The sequence below is a fragment of the Solanum pennellii genome, chromosome 10, assembly GCF_001406875.1.
Source record: "Solanum pennellii chromosome 10, SPENNV200".
In the NCBI taxonomy this organism is placed as follows: Eukaryota; Viridiplantae; Streptophyta; class Magnoliopsida; order Solanales; family Solanaceae; genus Solanum; species Solanum pennellii.
This window is the reverse complement of record NC_028646.1, coordinates 50,214,235-50,231,081: the sequence shown is the minus strand read 5'-3', so window position 1 is coordinate 50,231,081 and position 16,847 is coordinate 50,214,235. Positions and strand designations below refer to the sequence as shown.

Here is a 16,847-nt window from a genome sequence, read left to right as displayed (position 1 = left end):
TTAGGAAATATATTGTTTTCCTTTCTTGATTTGTTAAAATGGACAAGTAAATAGGGACAGATATTAAAGGAAATATCGATAAGTAAATAGGGACAGATGGAGTATACTTTTTTAAATGAGTAATTTCATTTGATTTAAGGTTTTCTATCCAATTCAAGAGTACATATAGCAGGTTTATAGATGATGGCCGGTATGAATGACCGGATAATATACTTGAAGGTAAAACCAACTATTAAACAAAATTGAGTGATGTTCTTTTTCTTTTCTCCCTACAATAAAATTAAGAAATAATTATAAAATCAAATAATATGATATAGTGGATATATAATTAATCGGAAAGAAAATTAATTCTAACAAACATAATTTAATACTCGCACGAAGCACGAATATTTTCCCTAGTATAGTATATAACAAAAAGAATATAAGTAACTTCATTAATTTATTAAAATTTATATTTAAGTTTCTTAGAAAATATTATTGAAATAGGGTTTAACCAAAGGGTGAGATGATCAATCAATTCTTTGATGGAGTAAACAGACTAGGTGGGTCCACTAATTAGCCCTTTCCACGATACTTTATTTCTTAAAAAGAAAATTTTGGAGTAAACGAACTAGGTGAGTCAATTAATTTGCGTGAGATAAGGAAAGGAAATAAAGTGTACTTGTTGCTTCCTCGAAAATAAGGATATAGAAAACATAACAACTTTTTAGCCACTTGAAAATATAAAACATTACTCTATTATTTTGACTAGTGTAGCAACATTTGCCTAACTATGGATGTTTTTGAATCTTTATCATACTTTGTCTTTACAATCCCCTTTAACACTTCATTCTCCTTCCATTTTGATAGTTTCAATCCCAATGATGAGAATATCACATATGAAGTAGATGCTTATTCAGAATACGGTGTAATTCAGATCACAAAAAATAGTTCAGAGTTCAGCATAAGCCGAGCTACATATTGTAAAACACTCCATCTTTATGACAAGGCCTCTGTAAATGTCATAAATTTCTCAACGCACTTCTCCTTTGGAATCAATTCTCAGGGAAGAAACCAATATGCTGATGGTCTTACCTTTTTCCTCGCCCCTACAGGTTCAGTAATTCCCGATAAACAATTTTCTGCATGAGAGGGACTTGGCCTTGCAAGTGATGATAGACAATATTCATGTAATAATCACCATTTTTTGCTGTCGAATTTGACATCTTTTGGAACTCTTATGATCCACGGGGTGATCATGTAGTATCGATATCAACTCCATGCAATCTATTGCTAATGTGACCTTGTTTAGTGGCCCTCCTAATGGTACGAGAACTGATGCATGGATTCTTATAATTCAATCTCAAAATATCTTAGTGTTGTCTTCACTGGTTTCCAATCACAAGGGGATGCCACAGTCACTGTCCTGCAGACTCTATCTTACAATATTGAATAGATGGAATATTTGCCAGAGTGGGTCACTTTTGGCTTCTCAGGTGCAACAGGAACCTTCTCTGCAACACATACCATATATTCTTGGAATTTTACTTCTTCTTTAAAATATAATGGCAATATAACTTATCCAGATATATTCCTACCAAGCCCTGTGCCAGAGTATACTTCAAGACAAATTAAGTCAAGACTAGTGATTGGATTGTTTTCTTCTAGTTGTCTTTCTATAGAAGTATATGTTTTGATATTGTTTGCATTTTGGAGAAAGATAAAGGACATAGAAGATGAAGAGGATGATATTATTGATGGTTCCATGAACAATGAATTTGAAAAAAGTTCTTGCTAAAATTGTATAACATCAGTCTTGGTTTTTACTTTGACCCAGTCTATGCTACTACTATTTTTTAGATTTATGTTTTTAGGTTTATATTTCTTGAGTACGTGATAGTTTTCTTATTTATGTGTTGCAGATAGTTTTTGTAAGTACTTATAAGACCATTACACGATTGAATAAAATAAATCTATCATTTTCTCTATACACTACTTATCTGACTCTTCCGCTACAATACGTTGTATTGAACTTATTATTTTGTTCAGATCTTCATTATGTATCAGCATGAGGTTGTTTTGTGAAAATCACTTACTGCAATTTTTCGTTCTATTGAGATTTATGATGTCGATGATATGACGGACCTACAGGCTGTAGGCGGAATGAAAAATCTCAACAACAACAACTACAGTACATGATCAACTTGTAAATTTCTTATATGAAAGGGCAAGATTAATTGTGGGAGGTTGTCAATGGCAGTGAGGTGACACAACTAGAAGTAGAAGATGCAAACACCATGTTGTTGAAGTGGAAGATAAAATCAGGAAATCAACGACTGAAGAGGATGTGCTTAAGTATATACAAGATGTCACTACCCCAAAGCAGGCTTGGGATACATTCACCAAGTTATTTTAATAGAAAAAATGACACGAGCCTCCAACTTTTAGAGAGTGAATTACTTTTGATAGCACAATGGAACATGACAATGCACAATATTTTCATAAGGTAAAGATGTTATGTAGAGAGATATAACAATTACATCCACAAGCTCCAATTGGAGAGACGAGGATGAAGTGAATCATCATCCATGCTCTGAAGACTGAATATAGAGGTTTCTTTGCTGCTATACAAGGATGGAAAATTCAACCTTCACTTGTAGAATTCAAGAATACTCTAGTTGGAGAGGAATCTTTGGCCAAGAAATTGGGAGAAGCTTCACTCAAGGGTCAAGAGGAAGCACTCTATGTCAATAAAGGAAGTTGAAATTTCAAGAAGCATGGTGAACGATGATGAGATGGAAGGTCGCACTCCTGGAAGGGGTGGTTTGAAGAATCATTGTGGGAAAAAATGTTTGAAGGGAAGTGCTACAATTGTGACAAGAAGGGACATATGGTGAAAGATTGCAGGTCAAGGGAAAACATAATGGACACGTAATGCTTCCATTTCCAAGGTTGAAGAGGAATGCGATGTTGAAGATTTCTTATCTATCAAAGACGAGGATCTAGCTTTCACAACTTTAATGTCCAATCAAATTAACTTGTTGATTGGATTGTTGATTCAGGCTGGTCAAATCACATTGTTAACCTCTTATAATCAAATATTTCAATAATGAAAAATGAATACACTAACCATTCACTTGATGCAGGAAAGAAACGAGATATAAACAACTAATCTATTCCCGAAATGATGGAGTTCAGTTGATTGCAGAAATCAAGACTAACTACGGGCAAAATCCAGATAAGAAAGGGAAGCAAAAATTTGGTCAATCAGATCAAATATTGTTACTTGCAAATAATCAGAGAGACACACAAAAAGAAGAGAATCCTTCAAATTGACAGAGAAGGACAATTCGCTTAAGTCAAGGGACAAATTAAAGAAGCAATCACGGCCAGCATTCTAGGATCATCTTTAGGAGAAATCAAATCAAGAAAAGAAGATCAGACAAGCAAGAAAAGAATTGATTTGTCTTGAACATATCTGATAGGAGGAAATAAAGTATATCTGTTGCTTCCTCGAAAATAAGAATATAGCAAATAGAAGAACTTTTTTTCCACTTGAAAATAGAAAAACATTACTTTATTATTTTGAGTAGTGTAGCAACATACATTTGTTTAACTATGGTTGTTTTTGCATCTTTATCATACTTTGTTTTGATAATCCCCTTTGTCACTTCACTCTCCTTCAATTTTGATAGTTTTAATCCCAATGATCAGAATATAACATATGAAGAAGATGCTTATAAGAAAACGGTGTAATTTAGCTCACCAAAAACGGTTTAAACCTCAGCATAGGCCGAGCTACACATTCTAAAACATTCTATCTCTATGACAACACCTCTGGAAATGTAACAGATTTCTCAACGCATTTCTCCTTTGGAATACTTCATAGGGAAGAAATAATTATGCTCATGGTCTTACCTTTTTCCTCACCCTTGAAGGTTCAGTAATTCCTGATAAACTCTTTGCCGGAATAGAAAAACTTTGCCTTGCAAGTGCTAATCAACAATATTCATGGAAAAATCACCATTTTGTTGCTGTTGAGTTTGACACCTATACCAACTATTATGATCCACGGGATGATCATGTAGGTATCGATGTCAACTCCATGCAATCCTATGCTACTGTAAACTGGTTTAGTAGCATTCCCGATGGTAAGAAAACTGATGCCTGGATTACTTATAATTCAATCACAAAATATCTTAGAGTTGTCTCCACTAGTTTCCAAAAACAAGGGAATACTACAGTCACCGTCCTGCAGAACCTATCTTACAATATTGATCTAAGGGAATATTTGGCTTCTCAGGTGCAACAGAAAACTTCACTGCAATACATACCATATATTCTTGGAATTTTACTTCTTTCAAATATAGTGGCAAGATAACTGATCCAGATGTAACCCTACCAACCCTGTGCCAGAGGATACTTCAAGCAAATAAAGTCAGCACTAGTGATTGGATTGTTTTCTGGTGGTTGTTTTCGATAGCACTATCTTTGATATTATTGATGGTTCTATGAACAATGAATTTGAATGAAGTTCTTGTTAAAATTGTACAACACCAGTCTTTGTTTTTAATTTGATCTGGGGGAATATTTGCCAGAATGGGTCACTTTTGGTTTCTCAGGTGCAAAAGGAAACTTCACTGCAATGCATACCATATATTCTTGGAATTTTACATCTTCTTTCAAATATAATGACAACATAAAAAATCCAGATGTACCCCTACCAAGCCCTGTGCCAGAGGATATTGCTAGCAAAAATAACTCAAGATTAGTGTTAGATTGATTTCTGCTAGTTGTATTTCGATAGTTGCATATGTTTTTATATTATTTGCATTTTGGAGAAAGATGAAGGTGAGAGAAGATGAAGATATTATTGATGTTTCCATTACTAATGAATTTGAATGAAGCACAGGACCAAAAAGTTCTTGTACTGTGAATTGGTTTGACGTACAAATAACTTTTCGCGGGAAGAGATGCTTAGCTGATTTTTCCTAGGGCTTTTAGGGAGGAGTTGCGGATGCAAACCACGGACAGCAACACAGACCGTGGGTCACTCTACAGTCCTTGGGTGGCGACCGTGAGTCGTACCTGCAACATCTCAAAATCTGCTCTGAGGTATGTTTTTGGTCACAGGATGTTACATTAGTAGAGGACAAGTTTCTAGTAGCAATCTCTATACCCCATACCTACGTGCTTCATAGGATGATTGTTTTAGATAGACATTATCTAGTGGATCCACAATAGCTAGAATTTCATGGTCTTACCTTTGAAAGTAGGACACCTCTTTTTAGTATGGGATAGACACTGATTTTATGTTAATAGCTCACATGGTCTGACCTGTTAAAAGTAAATCTTCCACAATAATGAACTAAGCTTACTTCTTGAAGTGTCTTATGAATGTTTAAATACGTTACTTGGAATGACCGTGTTTACCTTATGATTTATGTTTTCTCTCTCTTTTAATTCATATTTTAGTCTGGTCATTGCATTTAATGAAAATGTCCGCTTTTAGCATGCTTTCAAATGTTTTATGCATGTCTTACATATTTATTGCAGCTTTGTACTAAAGAATACTCTTGCCTACATTTATGATCCAAATGTAGGGACTGATCCTCCAGGTTCGCACTCCCACGACTAGGGATATTAGAGATTTCAAGATTGATGAGTCCTCATGTTCCGAGGACAAAGCTTTTATTCATTTTGTCTTTACTTTTCAACTTTGGACTTGATGTACGGGCAGTTGGAAAAATTACTACAATATTGATATCATATTGGAATCATAAAGTATTAAATAACTTATCACAAACATTGTGTCGTGGAAATCCACTGCCTTGAAAGCGATTTCGGCCCGACTCAGGTGCAAATCGTACTAACGGATTGCTCCCCAAGGTTCCACAGTTACTCTCAAACATGTAAACTCGTGGCTGAAAGTTTTGAGACCGCCCAAAACCAATTGCCCAAAAATATTCTAAGAATAAGCTTAAAAATAGAAAGGAGGAATACCTTTTTCTCTTCTTTTTATTTTTTTGTTTTTGTTGTTTTTTCTTATGCTCACAAAATGTAATGCTTATATAGATATTTCAAGAGGAGGAGTTTCAAATAAAAGATTTAAATTTTTTTTATTTAGAGAAACTGAGATTAAAGGTCATTACTTAACGTCTACAGAAACCCATTGTTTGTCTTTTGGAATGGATATGTTTCTCTTTTGAAACGTATTGTTGTTATATCTTTGCATTAGACTTAATTAACATAGTTAGGATTAACTCAACTATAGTATTAACTCAACACTGGCTACGTCTCATGCACTTCTTATGTACTAGATGGCTTTGTGATTTTTTTAATTTTCCATTTCTTTTTATGAAAATCTGTGATTTGATTTAATCTTTTAAACCTCTTAAAATTTCTATTTTCGCGTATGAATAATGTTCAATGGATTGTATGGGGACTTTTGGGGTCTTATACGCCATGTTACGCCTAGGTTCTACCTTGGGTCATAACAATATGGGACCCTCAAGTCATAGATTGTGAACCAGTGGAAATAAATGAACAATATATCCACTCTGATGTGACAATCATATCTCTGAATTTCAAGTTTTTCTTTTATTTAGTATATGGTTTGCATACCATTGAGGATAGAAGGAGAATATGGAGAAAGCTGAGAAATACGGATCAAGTTTATCATGAGTATGCCTGTCTATGAGAGGTTATAAGGTTTTCCATAGAGTTGAGGATAAGATGGTTGGTTCTATAACCTATGAAGCTAAGACGAATGAATTTGACTCTTTTTTTATGGATACAAGCATGACAATTCTAAGGGTAAATGGTAGGGATTTTACCAAATATAGTAGGTTTGATTGCGCACTAGTGAATGCTAGATGGCTTCTATTTATGCAACCATTGGAAGTACAGATAATGGACCCAGAATGCTTAGATCACTCACCTCAATGTGTTACTTTGAGACTGGAGGAAGATAGAAGACAGGACTTTAAAGTTTTTAAATCATCTAGTGAAGCATGAAAAGTTCCAGAGGACAGTACAAAGGATTTAGCAACAAAGGCATAGCACTTTTTCAATGTATGGGATGTGGCAGAAACTTAAGAGTGTGAAACAAGCTCTTAAAGAATTGAATACCTTTAAATATCATGGAGTGGGAAAGAGTAAGAATGTACAGACAAAATTTACATGACTTGCAAATTACTATGAGGAAGCATAGAATATCATTAATGAATTAAAAAAGAGGTTAAGGATAATTTAGAAAAATGGCTAAACAGTGAAGAAAGTATAGTAAAACAAAAGTCAAGAGTGCAATGACTACAACCAGGGGATGGAATCACAACTTATTTTAATGCTACTTTGAAGAGTGGAATAGCCCAGAAAAGATCACAAGCTTAACTACTGCTACTGGGAGGATTGAAACAATAGCACTTATATTGAGAAAGAGATCATACCGTCGCGGACTTAGAGTATTTGCTAAAGTTTCGTGCGGCCCTCGACAACTTACTCACTAATATTTCAAGGTCTTGTAAGATCAAGGAAGACATTAAGACATGGAATGCTAAGAGAATGCTTGAAAAGGACTTATAGATAACAAAAGGGAGCTTTTGAAGAATGCTTTGTATTATGTTTGGAGAATGCTTTACAACTTGATTTGTACCTTTGCAGATGAGGGGCACTTCTATTTATACTACTTCCTAAGGACAAAAGTGAAATTAATATTTATTTGACAAGTTCCTAAAATATTTACCCTTTGGTCCTCTTTCTAGTTAATTCTACAATGCTTTGGGACCTTCCCTAGCCTTCTTGAGACTTCCAGATTCTAGAGTCCTCCGCAGAACACTAGAACGTTTTGCTATTTTCCGGATGCAAAATCAGGTTGGAATTGTGGAGGGACGTCACACGCTCCCCCACCTGATAATGCAATTACCGTGGCACATTGCTGTATAAACTCTTGGACTTTGTCCTTGAAATTCCACAAATCTTCATATTTCTCCCATGTGGCCACCACTGGAGTTTGTCCCTTACAATGCACCAGGAAAATGGCGCTGGCTTGTTGACCTTATGATACGGCTTGAGGACGCTCGCATTAAACACCAGATGGATCTTAAAGTGTGGAGGTAACTCCAACTTGTACGATATCTTGCCCATTTTGGCAACGATATTGAATGGACCCTCATATTTGCGCACTAAGTTTTGATGGACGCCTCTTAATGCCTTGAATTGTCTTGGGTTGAATTTAACCAAGACCATGTCTTCTTCTTTATAGTCCGTTGGACGACGCTTGCGTTGACGAATTTCTTCATTATTTTGGCTTCCTTTTCCAAATATGACTTGGCAGTTTCAAGCTGCTCCTCCTATCCCTTTGCAAGATGGTAGGAACCCAAACTCTTACACTCAAAAGAAGTCGGCAACGACTGCAGAGTTTGGGTTTGTTGGCCTGTCGCCAACTCAAATGGTGTGCGCCCGGTGGACTCACTTCTTTGTAAATTATAGGAACATTGCGCCATGTCTAGGAGTCTGGACCAACTCTTCTAATGGGCACTAACATAGTGCCTTATATAGAACTCCAATAAGGCATTAACCAGTTCGTTCTGGCCATCGATCTGCGGGTGGAAACTTATGGAGAAGTGAAGCTTCGTTCCAAGTATCTCCAAAACTCTCTCCAAAAGATCCCGGTAAAGCAAGGGTCTCGATCGTTAATGATATGTCTCGGCAACCCCCAATATTTCACCACGTTCTTGAAGAATAATCAAGCAACATCCTTTGCGGTGCAACCGGCTATGGTGGGAATGAAGGTAGCATACTTTGAAAACCTATCCACCACAACCATAATTGTACCAAACCCATCGAACTTCGTCAAGGAAGTGATGAAGTCCATAGTCACGCTCTCCCATGGGCGTTCTGCTACGGGTAGTGGCTCTAGTAACCTCCCAGTTGCCTTTTCTCCACCTTGTTTTGTTGGTACACAAGACAAGTTTTCACATAGCTCTCGATGTCTTCCCGTATGCGTGACCAGAAGTAAATAGTCTTGATCAATGCCCTCGTACGTACTGCCCCGGATGCCCAGCCCACGGTGATCGTGGATTTTCTTACTAATGCATCGTGTGATAGACCCAAACCTTGGGCACGTAGACCCGTTGACCGGTAGTGATCAAAAGGACATCTTCTACCCAAAAATGTCTAGTTTTTCCTTGCACAGCCAATTCCATAAGGTTATTGTCCTCTGGATCATGTTGCATGGCATCCTTGATTGCATCTTGAACGTCACAGTGAGACATAGTGATGGGAACAAGCTCGGCCTTCCTACTTAGTGTGTCGGACATGACATTGTCTCTTCTTGGCTTGTACTCCAAGACGTTGTCGAACTCGGCCAGAAAGTCTTGTTATCTAGCTTGCTTTGGGGTGATCTTCTTTTGTGATTGGAAGTAGCTAGTGGCAACATTGTTGGTCTTGATCACGAACTTGGAGCCCAGTAAGTAGTGTCTCCATCTGTGTAGGCAATGTACAATGACAAAGTCTGATGCATCTGTATGTGCTTCAAAGGTCTTGAAGAAGTTAGGAAGCGTCAAGACCAACTCGTCGTCACTTTGGTCTTAAGACCTTCGAACGCTCTTCGGCGCTCCGCGCTCCAAACGCACGACTTATTATTCTGTAACACCTTGGTCAGCGGAGCAGCTTTAGAGGAGTAGACACTGATGAACCTGCAATAGTAGTTCGCAAGTCCATGGAAGGATCGTAGCTCGATCACCTTTGTGCGTGCCTCCCACTCCTGCATCGCCCGAATATTTGCCTCGTCCATTCGTAGTTCCCCTTTGCTGATAACAGGCCTAAGAAGTGCAACTCGTGCTGGGCGAACACACACTTCTCCCGCTTGACATAAAGCTGGTTCTCCCGTAGGACTTGGAAGACTCTCCTCAAGTGCTCCACGTGCTCCTCCAATGTGACGCTATAGATGACTATGTCATCCAAGTACACAAACACGAACTTGTCCAAGTAGGATGAAATATCTTGTCCATTAGCGTGCAAAAGGAGGCGGGTGTGTTGGTTAAGCCTAATGGCATTACCAACCACTCGTATGCTCCATATATGGTCACCCACGTTGTCTTTGGCTCATCCCTCTCCGCGATGCGCACTTGGTAGTATCCTTTCCGGAGATCCATCTTGGTGTAGTATTTGGCCTACCCAAGTCTGTCAAACAAGTATGCAATTAGCGGGATAGGATATTTGTTCTTTATTGTTACCTTATAAGCACCCGATAGTCGATGCATAAGAGCAACGATCCGTCTTTCTTCTTCTGGAATAGCACTGACGCGCCATAAGGTGCCTTGGAAGGACGGATGTGACCGGCCTCGAGGATCTCCTTAAACTACTTCCTAAGCTCCTCTAACTCTGGTGGAGCCATACGGTAAGGTGCATGTGCGGGTTTCTTGGCTCCGACCACCAACTCTATTCTGTGATCTACCTAGCGCCTCGGAGAGAGAGTCTTTGCCAGCTCGTCCGGCATCACGTCCTTGTTTTCTTCAAGTACCTTCTCTATGATTGGTGGCAAGGAGTCCATAGTACCATTTACTTCTCCTAAACTTGCAATGGTGTCCAGAAACATTGGTTCACCTTTCTTTAGGCGCTTCACAATATGCATGGCCGATAAGTGGGCATGTTATTCTTTCTTCGGCACCTTGACTAGAGGTACCGTGCATGACCTTTCCCACTCCATTACCATGAGACGTTGGAGGTAGGGGTCGATCATCGTGTGACAGTGCTGGAAGAACTCTTACCCGAGAATGATATCAAATATATCTAGAGGAGAGATGGTAAATTTTGTCGTTCCTTGAATTTCGTCGTTCCTTGACACTTTCTCAACGTAATGCTTACTCCTTGGGAGACCCCGCACACGGGAGTCAGTGGGGCATTAACAGTATTGAGGCGGGTCTTTTTTGGCACATAGTTCAGCCTAACCGCTCTGTTGTCATCTTGGTCATGATGTTTGCCTCGGCCCTAGAGTGTACCAGGGCACGGGCTGGTCGTCCATTTATAGAGATGTCTACATACTGTGTGCTGACGTCTACCAGCTTCTCTATCTTCTGGGCTATTGCGCCGCACAGTCCCTCCATTCCCAATTGTGTCGTGGTCGCATCCTCCCCTTTCTCTTGTGCCTCCTTCTCCTTCCTTTCTCGTAGGATAGCACCAAGGTTCTTCATCTCGGGGCACCTGGTAGAGCCGTGCGGTCCACCGCATATGTAGCAACCATCTCTTTTGTTAATATGTGCCCGCTTCTCAATGTAATTATGGCGCACGAATTGGTTGTTGTCCGTCTTGTGGGGGTCGTGTTGTTTAGGCTGTTCCTACTGCTCCTTTCCTCGGCTACGATCTCCCTTACCTTTGGCATGACTACTTCTTGCATCCTTGCCCTTCGCCTTGACATGTTTTTCATGCTTGAAGTCCATCAAGGACTCGGGTTCTGTGATGTCTTCGTCTATGGTCTTGAACTGTCGCCGCTCCAACTCCATCTTGGCCTAATGCTGCAGTCCGTCCATGAAGTGGAACAACATGTCATCCTCTATGAGGTTGGTAATTTGAAGCGTTAGAGTTTTGAACTCTTTCACGTATGCCCGAATGCTTCCTGTTTTCTTCAATTGTCGGAACTTGCGCTTAACCTCGTACATGACATTGTTAAGGAAGAAGGGTTTTTTTATTTCTTTAATTGATCCCACATTTTGATGGTGCACGTCCCCTTCCCAGTCTCAGTCTCTTTGCGCCTCCACCATATCGTAGCCATCTCTAACAGATACAACACGACAGTGTTGATCTTATTCTCGTCACTTCTCACCCGACTACACTTGAAGTAATTCTCCAAGTGTCGTAGAAAGTTTTCCACCTCTTGAGAGTCACAGATGACCTTGAATATAGGTGGCTTGGGAGCTTCGACCCTGGCCTCCCTATCACGGCCGGGTGATGTAGATCCTCCAACCTACATGCCTTCCTTGAGTGTTTTCACTTCGGCCTTCAGCGTCTCGATCATGCTAAGCGTGTCCTCAAGCCGACACTCCAAGGAAGTGATGGCCTCCTTCATCTCGAACTCGTCCCGTTGGCGACCCTCAAACTCCTTAGAGATGTTCTCGGTCTCCTCAAGGGTGAAGTCCTTAAGGATCTTGAACTTGTCGTCGGCCACATTCATGCGCCAGCCTAACATCTCCACGGCATGCTTTGACACTTCCACCCTTGCGACCCATTCTTCTCCAACGGTGACATCTGTGGCGTCTTTGGCCAATTCTTCGTCACTTTCTTCGATAGTCGAGGGTGGATGAGATGTTAGCGCAATGCTAGGTGTGGGATTAGGCAGCACCTCCTCATTACCCTTTTGATGTTTCTTCCCCATTCGATTCTTCTTTACACCATCCATATAGACGTTAGTGGTGGTAGCGCCGTTTACGTCTCATTTGGTAGCCATTCCCTTAGTATCAAACCTGGATCTGATACCACGTTGTCACGAACTTAGAGTATTTGCTAAAGTTCTGTGCGGCCCTCGACAACTTACTCACTAATCTTTCAAGGCTTGTAAGCTCAAGGAAGCCTTTAAGACTTGGAGCGCTAAGAGAATGCTTGAAAAGGACTTAGAGAGAACAAAAGAGAGCTTTTGAAGAAGGTTTTGTATTATGCTTGGAGAATGCTTTACAACTTGCTTGGTGCCTTTGCAAATGAGGGGAACTTCTATTTATACTACTTTCTAAGGACTAAAGTGTATTTAATATTTACTTGACAAGTCCCTAAAATATTTACACTTTGGTACCCTTTCTAGAGAATTCTAAAATGCTTTTGGACCTTCCCTAGCCTTCTTGAGACTTCTAACAGGTTTTAGAGTCCTCTACACAACTCTAGAGTGTTCTGCCCCTATCCGGACACGGAATCAGGATGGAATTCTGACGGACGTCACAATACGCTTTTATAAACAACTTATGTTGGGATCTTGTGGTACCCAACTGCCTTCTCTAAATTCAATGATGATGAGAAATGGACATGTCATGAATACAAGTAAGCAAGCTCAATTGATTGAGCATGTGACCAGGCAAGAATTCTAGCTAATAGAATGCATTGTGTAATTGATGTCTTGGTGGATAAAAATTAGCTAGCCTTTGTACCAGGTATATTATATTGAAATATTAATCTTACTTAATAAGCGTGAATAAAATTATTTCACGAAACCTTCAAATGGATATATATGTAATTGTTAGTGGATGCATACATTCTATCATCTAAAGTTATCCATGTGCCTCTTGACACATCTAGTATTGCATAACATAAGTGACAAGGCACAAGTATATTATGACCAAAATCTCTAAGACACATTTTAACTAAACTAAGGACTCGAACTCATTTTCATTGTACTCTTGTACACCTTGTGGTGGCACACTACATGACTCCACATAGTTGAGGTGTGTGGGAGATATTTGGGTACCATGTAAGCCTACACGAAAGTTGTCCCTTTTTTATGGAGATTTACCCATCACAGAGATGCACAGAGGAAGAGAACGAACTTCATATATCCCCTTTCTACTCAATCCAGAAACAAGATCGGACGTTATCCCGGTTCGTCTACATTTTTGTGAAACTATTCCTCAAAGTATACACAAATATTTAAAAAATGGATCGAGAGGGTGGTAATAAGACCTTATAAATTAATGTGTGTCTCTGGATTTTTTCATAATCTAGGGGATAGTTGTATCATATCCCTAAAAAACAAATTCTAGATCCTCTAATAGCAACAAATAATAACATTCTTACTCAAAATTAGATTCTTGTGCCGACAGGGAGTACCCAAAGCATCTGCAGTCCTTGAAGGCAGTTTTAAAAATAATAATCTTGAGAGTTAAAGGTTTTCCCATCACATGTTTTCTCAATGTAGTTAAAATAAGGGACTTTCTATATAATTTATCATCAATAAAAAAATAAACAAGTGTCTCAATTGCAAGTTTGTATGTTTACCCAGTTAATGAAATAAATATAAATATTTTATTTTATGTAAATAAATATAGTATATGACCAAAAGAATGTAAGTAACTTTATTTATTAATTAAAATATATATTTAAGTTTCTTAGAAAAATATTATGGAAATAGTTGGTGAGATGATCAATCAATTTTTTTGATGTAGTAAGCGGACTACTTGGGTCCATTAATATCCCTTTCAATAATACTTTATTTCTAAAAATACATGGAGTAAACAGACAAGTTGGGTCAATTAATAAGCGTGAGAGAAGGAAAGGAAATAAAGTATACTCATTGCTTCCTCGAAAATAAGGATATAGAAAATATAACGACTTTTTTGCCACCTGAAGATATAAGAACAACTTTATCATTTTTTCCAAAGCAGCAACATACATTTGCCTAACTATGGATGTTTTTGCATCTTTAACATACTTTGTTTTGATAATACCCTTTGTCACTTCGCTCTCCTTAAATTTTGATAGTTTTAATCCCAATGATGAGAATATAACATATGAAGCAGATGCTTTTTCATAAAACGGTGTAATTCAGCTCACTAAAAATTGTTCAAAGTTCAGCATAGGCCGAGCTACATATTATAAAACACTCCATATTTATGACAAGGCCTATGTAAATGTCATAGATTTCTCAATGCACTTCTCCTTTGGAATCAATTCTCAGGGCAGAAACCAATATGCTGATGGTCTTACCTTTTTCCTCACCCCTACAGGTTCAGTAATTCCCGATAAACACTTTGCTGCATGAGAGGGACTTGGCATTGAAAGTGATGATAGACAATATTCATGTAATAATCACCAGTTTGTAGCTGTCGAATTTGACATCTTTTGGAACTCTTATGATTCACGGGGTGATCATGTGGGTATAGATATCAACTACATGCATTCTGTTGCTAATGTGACCTGGTTTAGTGTTACTCCCAATGGTACGAGAATTGTTGCCTGGATTACTGATAATTCAATCTCAAAAAATCTTAGTGTTGTTTTTACCGGTTTCCAACCACAAGGGAATACCATAGTCATCATCCTGCAGAACGTATCTTACAATCTTGATCTTAAGGCATATTTGCTACAGTGGTCACTTTTGGCTTCTTAGGTGCAACATAAACCTTCTCTACAATACATACTATATATTCTTTGAATTTTACTTCTTCGTTAAACTATAATGGCAATATAACTGATCCAGATGTACCCCTACAAAGCCCTATGTGAAATCCAGATGCATGTACCCTTACCAAGACCTCTGCTAAATCCAGATGTAACCCTACAAAGCCATGTGCCAGAGGATAGATATCCCAAACAAAAATAAGTCGGAACTATTAATTCGATTGATTTATGGTGGTTGTGTTTCGATCGTAGCATCTATTTTTATATTGTTTGCATTTTGGAGAAAGACGAAGGTGAGAAAAGATGAAGATGATGATGATATTATTGATAGTTCCATGACTAATGAATTTGAAAGAAGCACAGGACCAAAGAAGTTTTTGTAGAGTGAGTTGGTTAGATGTACAAATAAATTTTCGCGGGAAGAGATGCTTGGCCAGGGTGGGTTTGGATGTTTTTATAAAGGATATCTCAAGGAATCCAACTCTTATATTGCTGTTATGAGTATTTCAAGGGATTTAAAGCAAGAAATAAAAGATTATGCTTCAGAACATAGGATTATAAGTCGGTTAAGACATAAACATTTATTGGAACTCATTGCTTGGTGCCATCAAAAAAGAGAACTTCTACTTGTCTATGAGTTTATGCCTAATGGAAGATTAGATAACCATATCTTCAAGGGAAGAAGCAAGTTGACATGGTCAATAAGATTCAAGATTGCTCAAGGCTTGGACTCACCGTTGCTTTATTTACACGATGAATGGGAACAATGTGTGGTGCATAGGGACATAAAGTCTAGCAATATTGTGTTGGATTCCAATTTCAATGCTAAACTTGGGGATTTTGGTTTATCTAGGCTAGTTGACCATGCTAAGGGATCCTAAACAACAGCTTTGGCAGGTACGATGGGTTACATGGCTCCTGAATATGTCACCACTGGCAAAGCTAGTAAGGTAATAGATGTCTATAGCTTTGGTGTTGTCGCATTAGAAATAGCTTGTGGAAGAAAACCTATTGATCCTAAAGCTGAGGAACATCAAGTAAATATTGTCGATTGGGTTTGGAGACTTTACGGGATAGGATATCTTTGTGAAGCAGTTGATCCTCGACTCTCATAAGAGTTCAATGAATAGGAGGTGGATTACTTGCTAATTGTTGGTTTATTGTGTTCTCATCCAGATAACAATTGCAGGCCTTCTATAAGGCAAGAAATTCAGGTTCTTAATTTTGAAGCTCCATTGCCCACACACTCTCCACACATGTCTGATCCAACATATTGTAGTACGTCACAAAATGTACCAACTACTTCATTTGCATCACCATACGACTCCAATGGTCCTCGGATTTCTGAAGTACACTCGTCAGAGAATAGAGACCATACTGGTTTTTCAAATAACACAGAAGCTTCTGCAACATCTTCGCCTTTCGCAATGCTTTTGTACACACGTTGATATTGTTTTATAAATAAATTATTCTGCATTGATCTTTCAATTTTTTATGTCCGGCTTTTGATCTTTGTCTTATTTATTAATTCCATTGTTATGAAGATGGTTGAATGTGTTAAGTCCATCCCATAAATTTTAGGTCAACTTTTGGTGGTTGACGAATTGGTAAGATTTGCTAACCTTTTTTTTACTTCGCTATATTTACCTATGTCATTCTTGACATAGGCATGGGTTTCTCCTTCTATAAATAGAGCATTCTTGCTTATTTGTAGAACACACCAAGTTAGAGAGAAAAATGATTTAGAGAGCAAAGTGAGGTATTCAATA

General features: G+C 38.3%; 1 protein-coding gene and 2 pseudogenes across 1 annotated transcript; 2 read left to right on the top strand and 1 right to left on the bottom strand.

Annotated features, from left to right (window-relative positions):
* The first annotated feature begins 772 nt into the window (after window positions 1–772).
* LOC107001335 lies at window positions 773–4,964 on the top strand (annotated as a pseudogene).
* Window positions 4,965–9,541: 4,577 nt separating this feature from the next.
* Window positions 9,542–10,136, bottom strand: LOC114074255 (uncharacterized mitochondrial protein AtMg00860-like). Its single transcript, XM_027912123.1, has 2 exons — window positions 10,041–10,136; window positions 9,542–9,922 (listed from the first exon to the last, which is right to left on the bottom strand). The coding sequence occupies exons 1-2, from the start codon at window positions 10,134–10,136 to the stop codon at window positions 9,542–9,544; spliced, it is 477 nt and encodes a 158-aa protein (XP_027767924.1).
* A 4,226-nt stretch (window positions 10,137–14,362) lies between these two features.
* On the top strand, window positions 14,363–16,526 carry LOC114073864 (annotated as a pseudogene).
* Window positions 16,527–16,847: the final 321 nt, after the last annotated feature.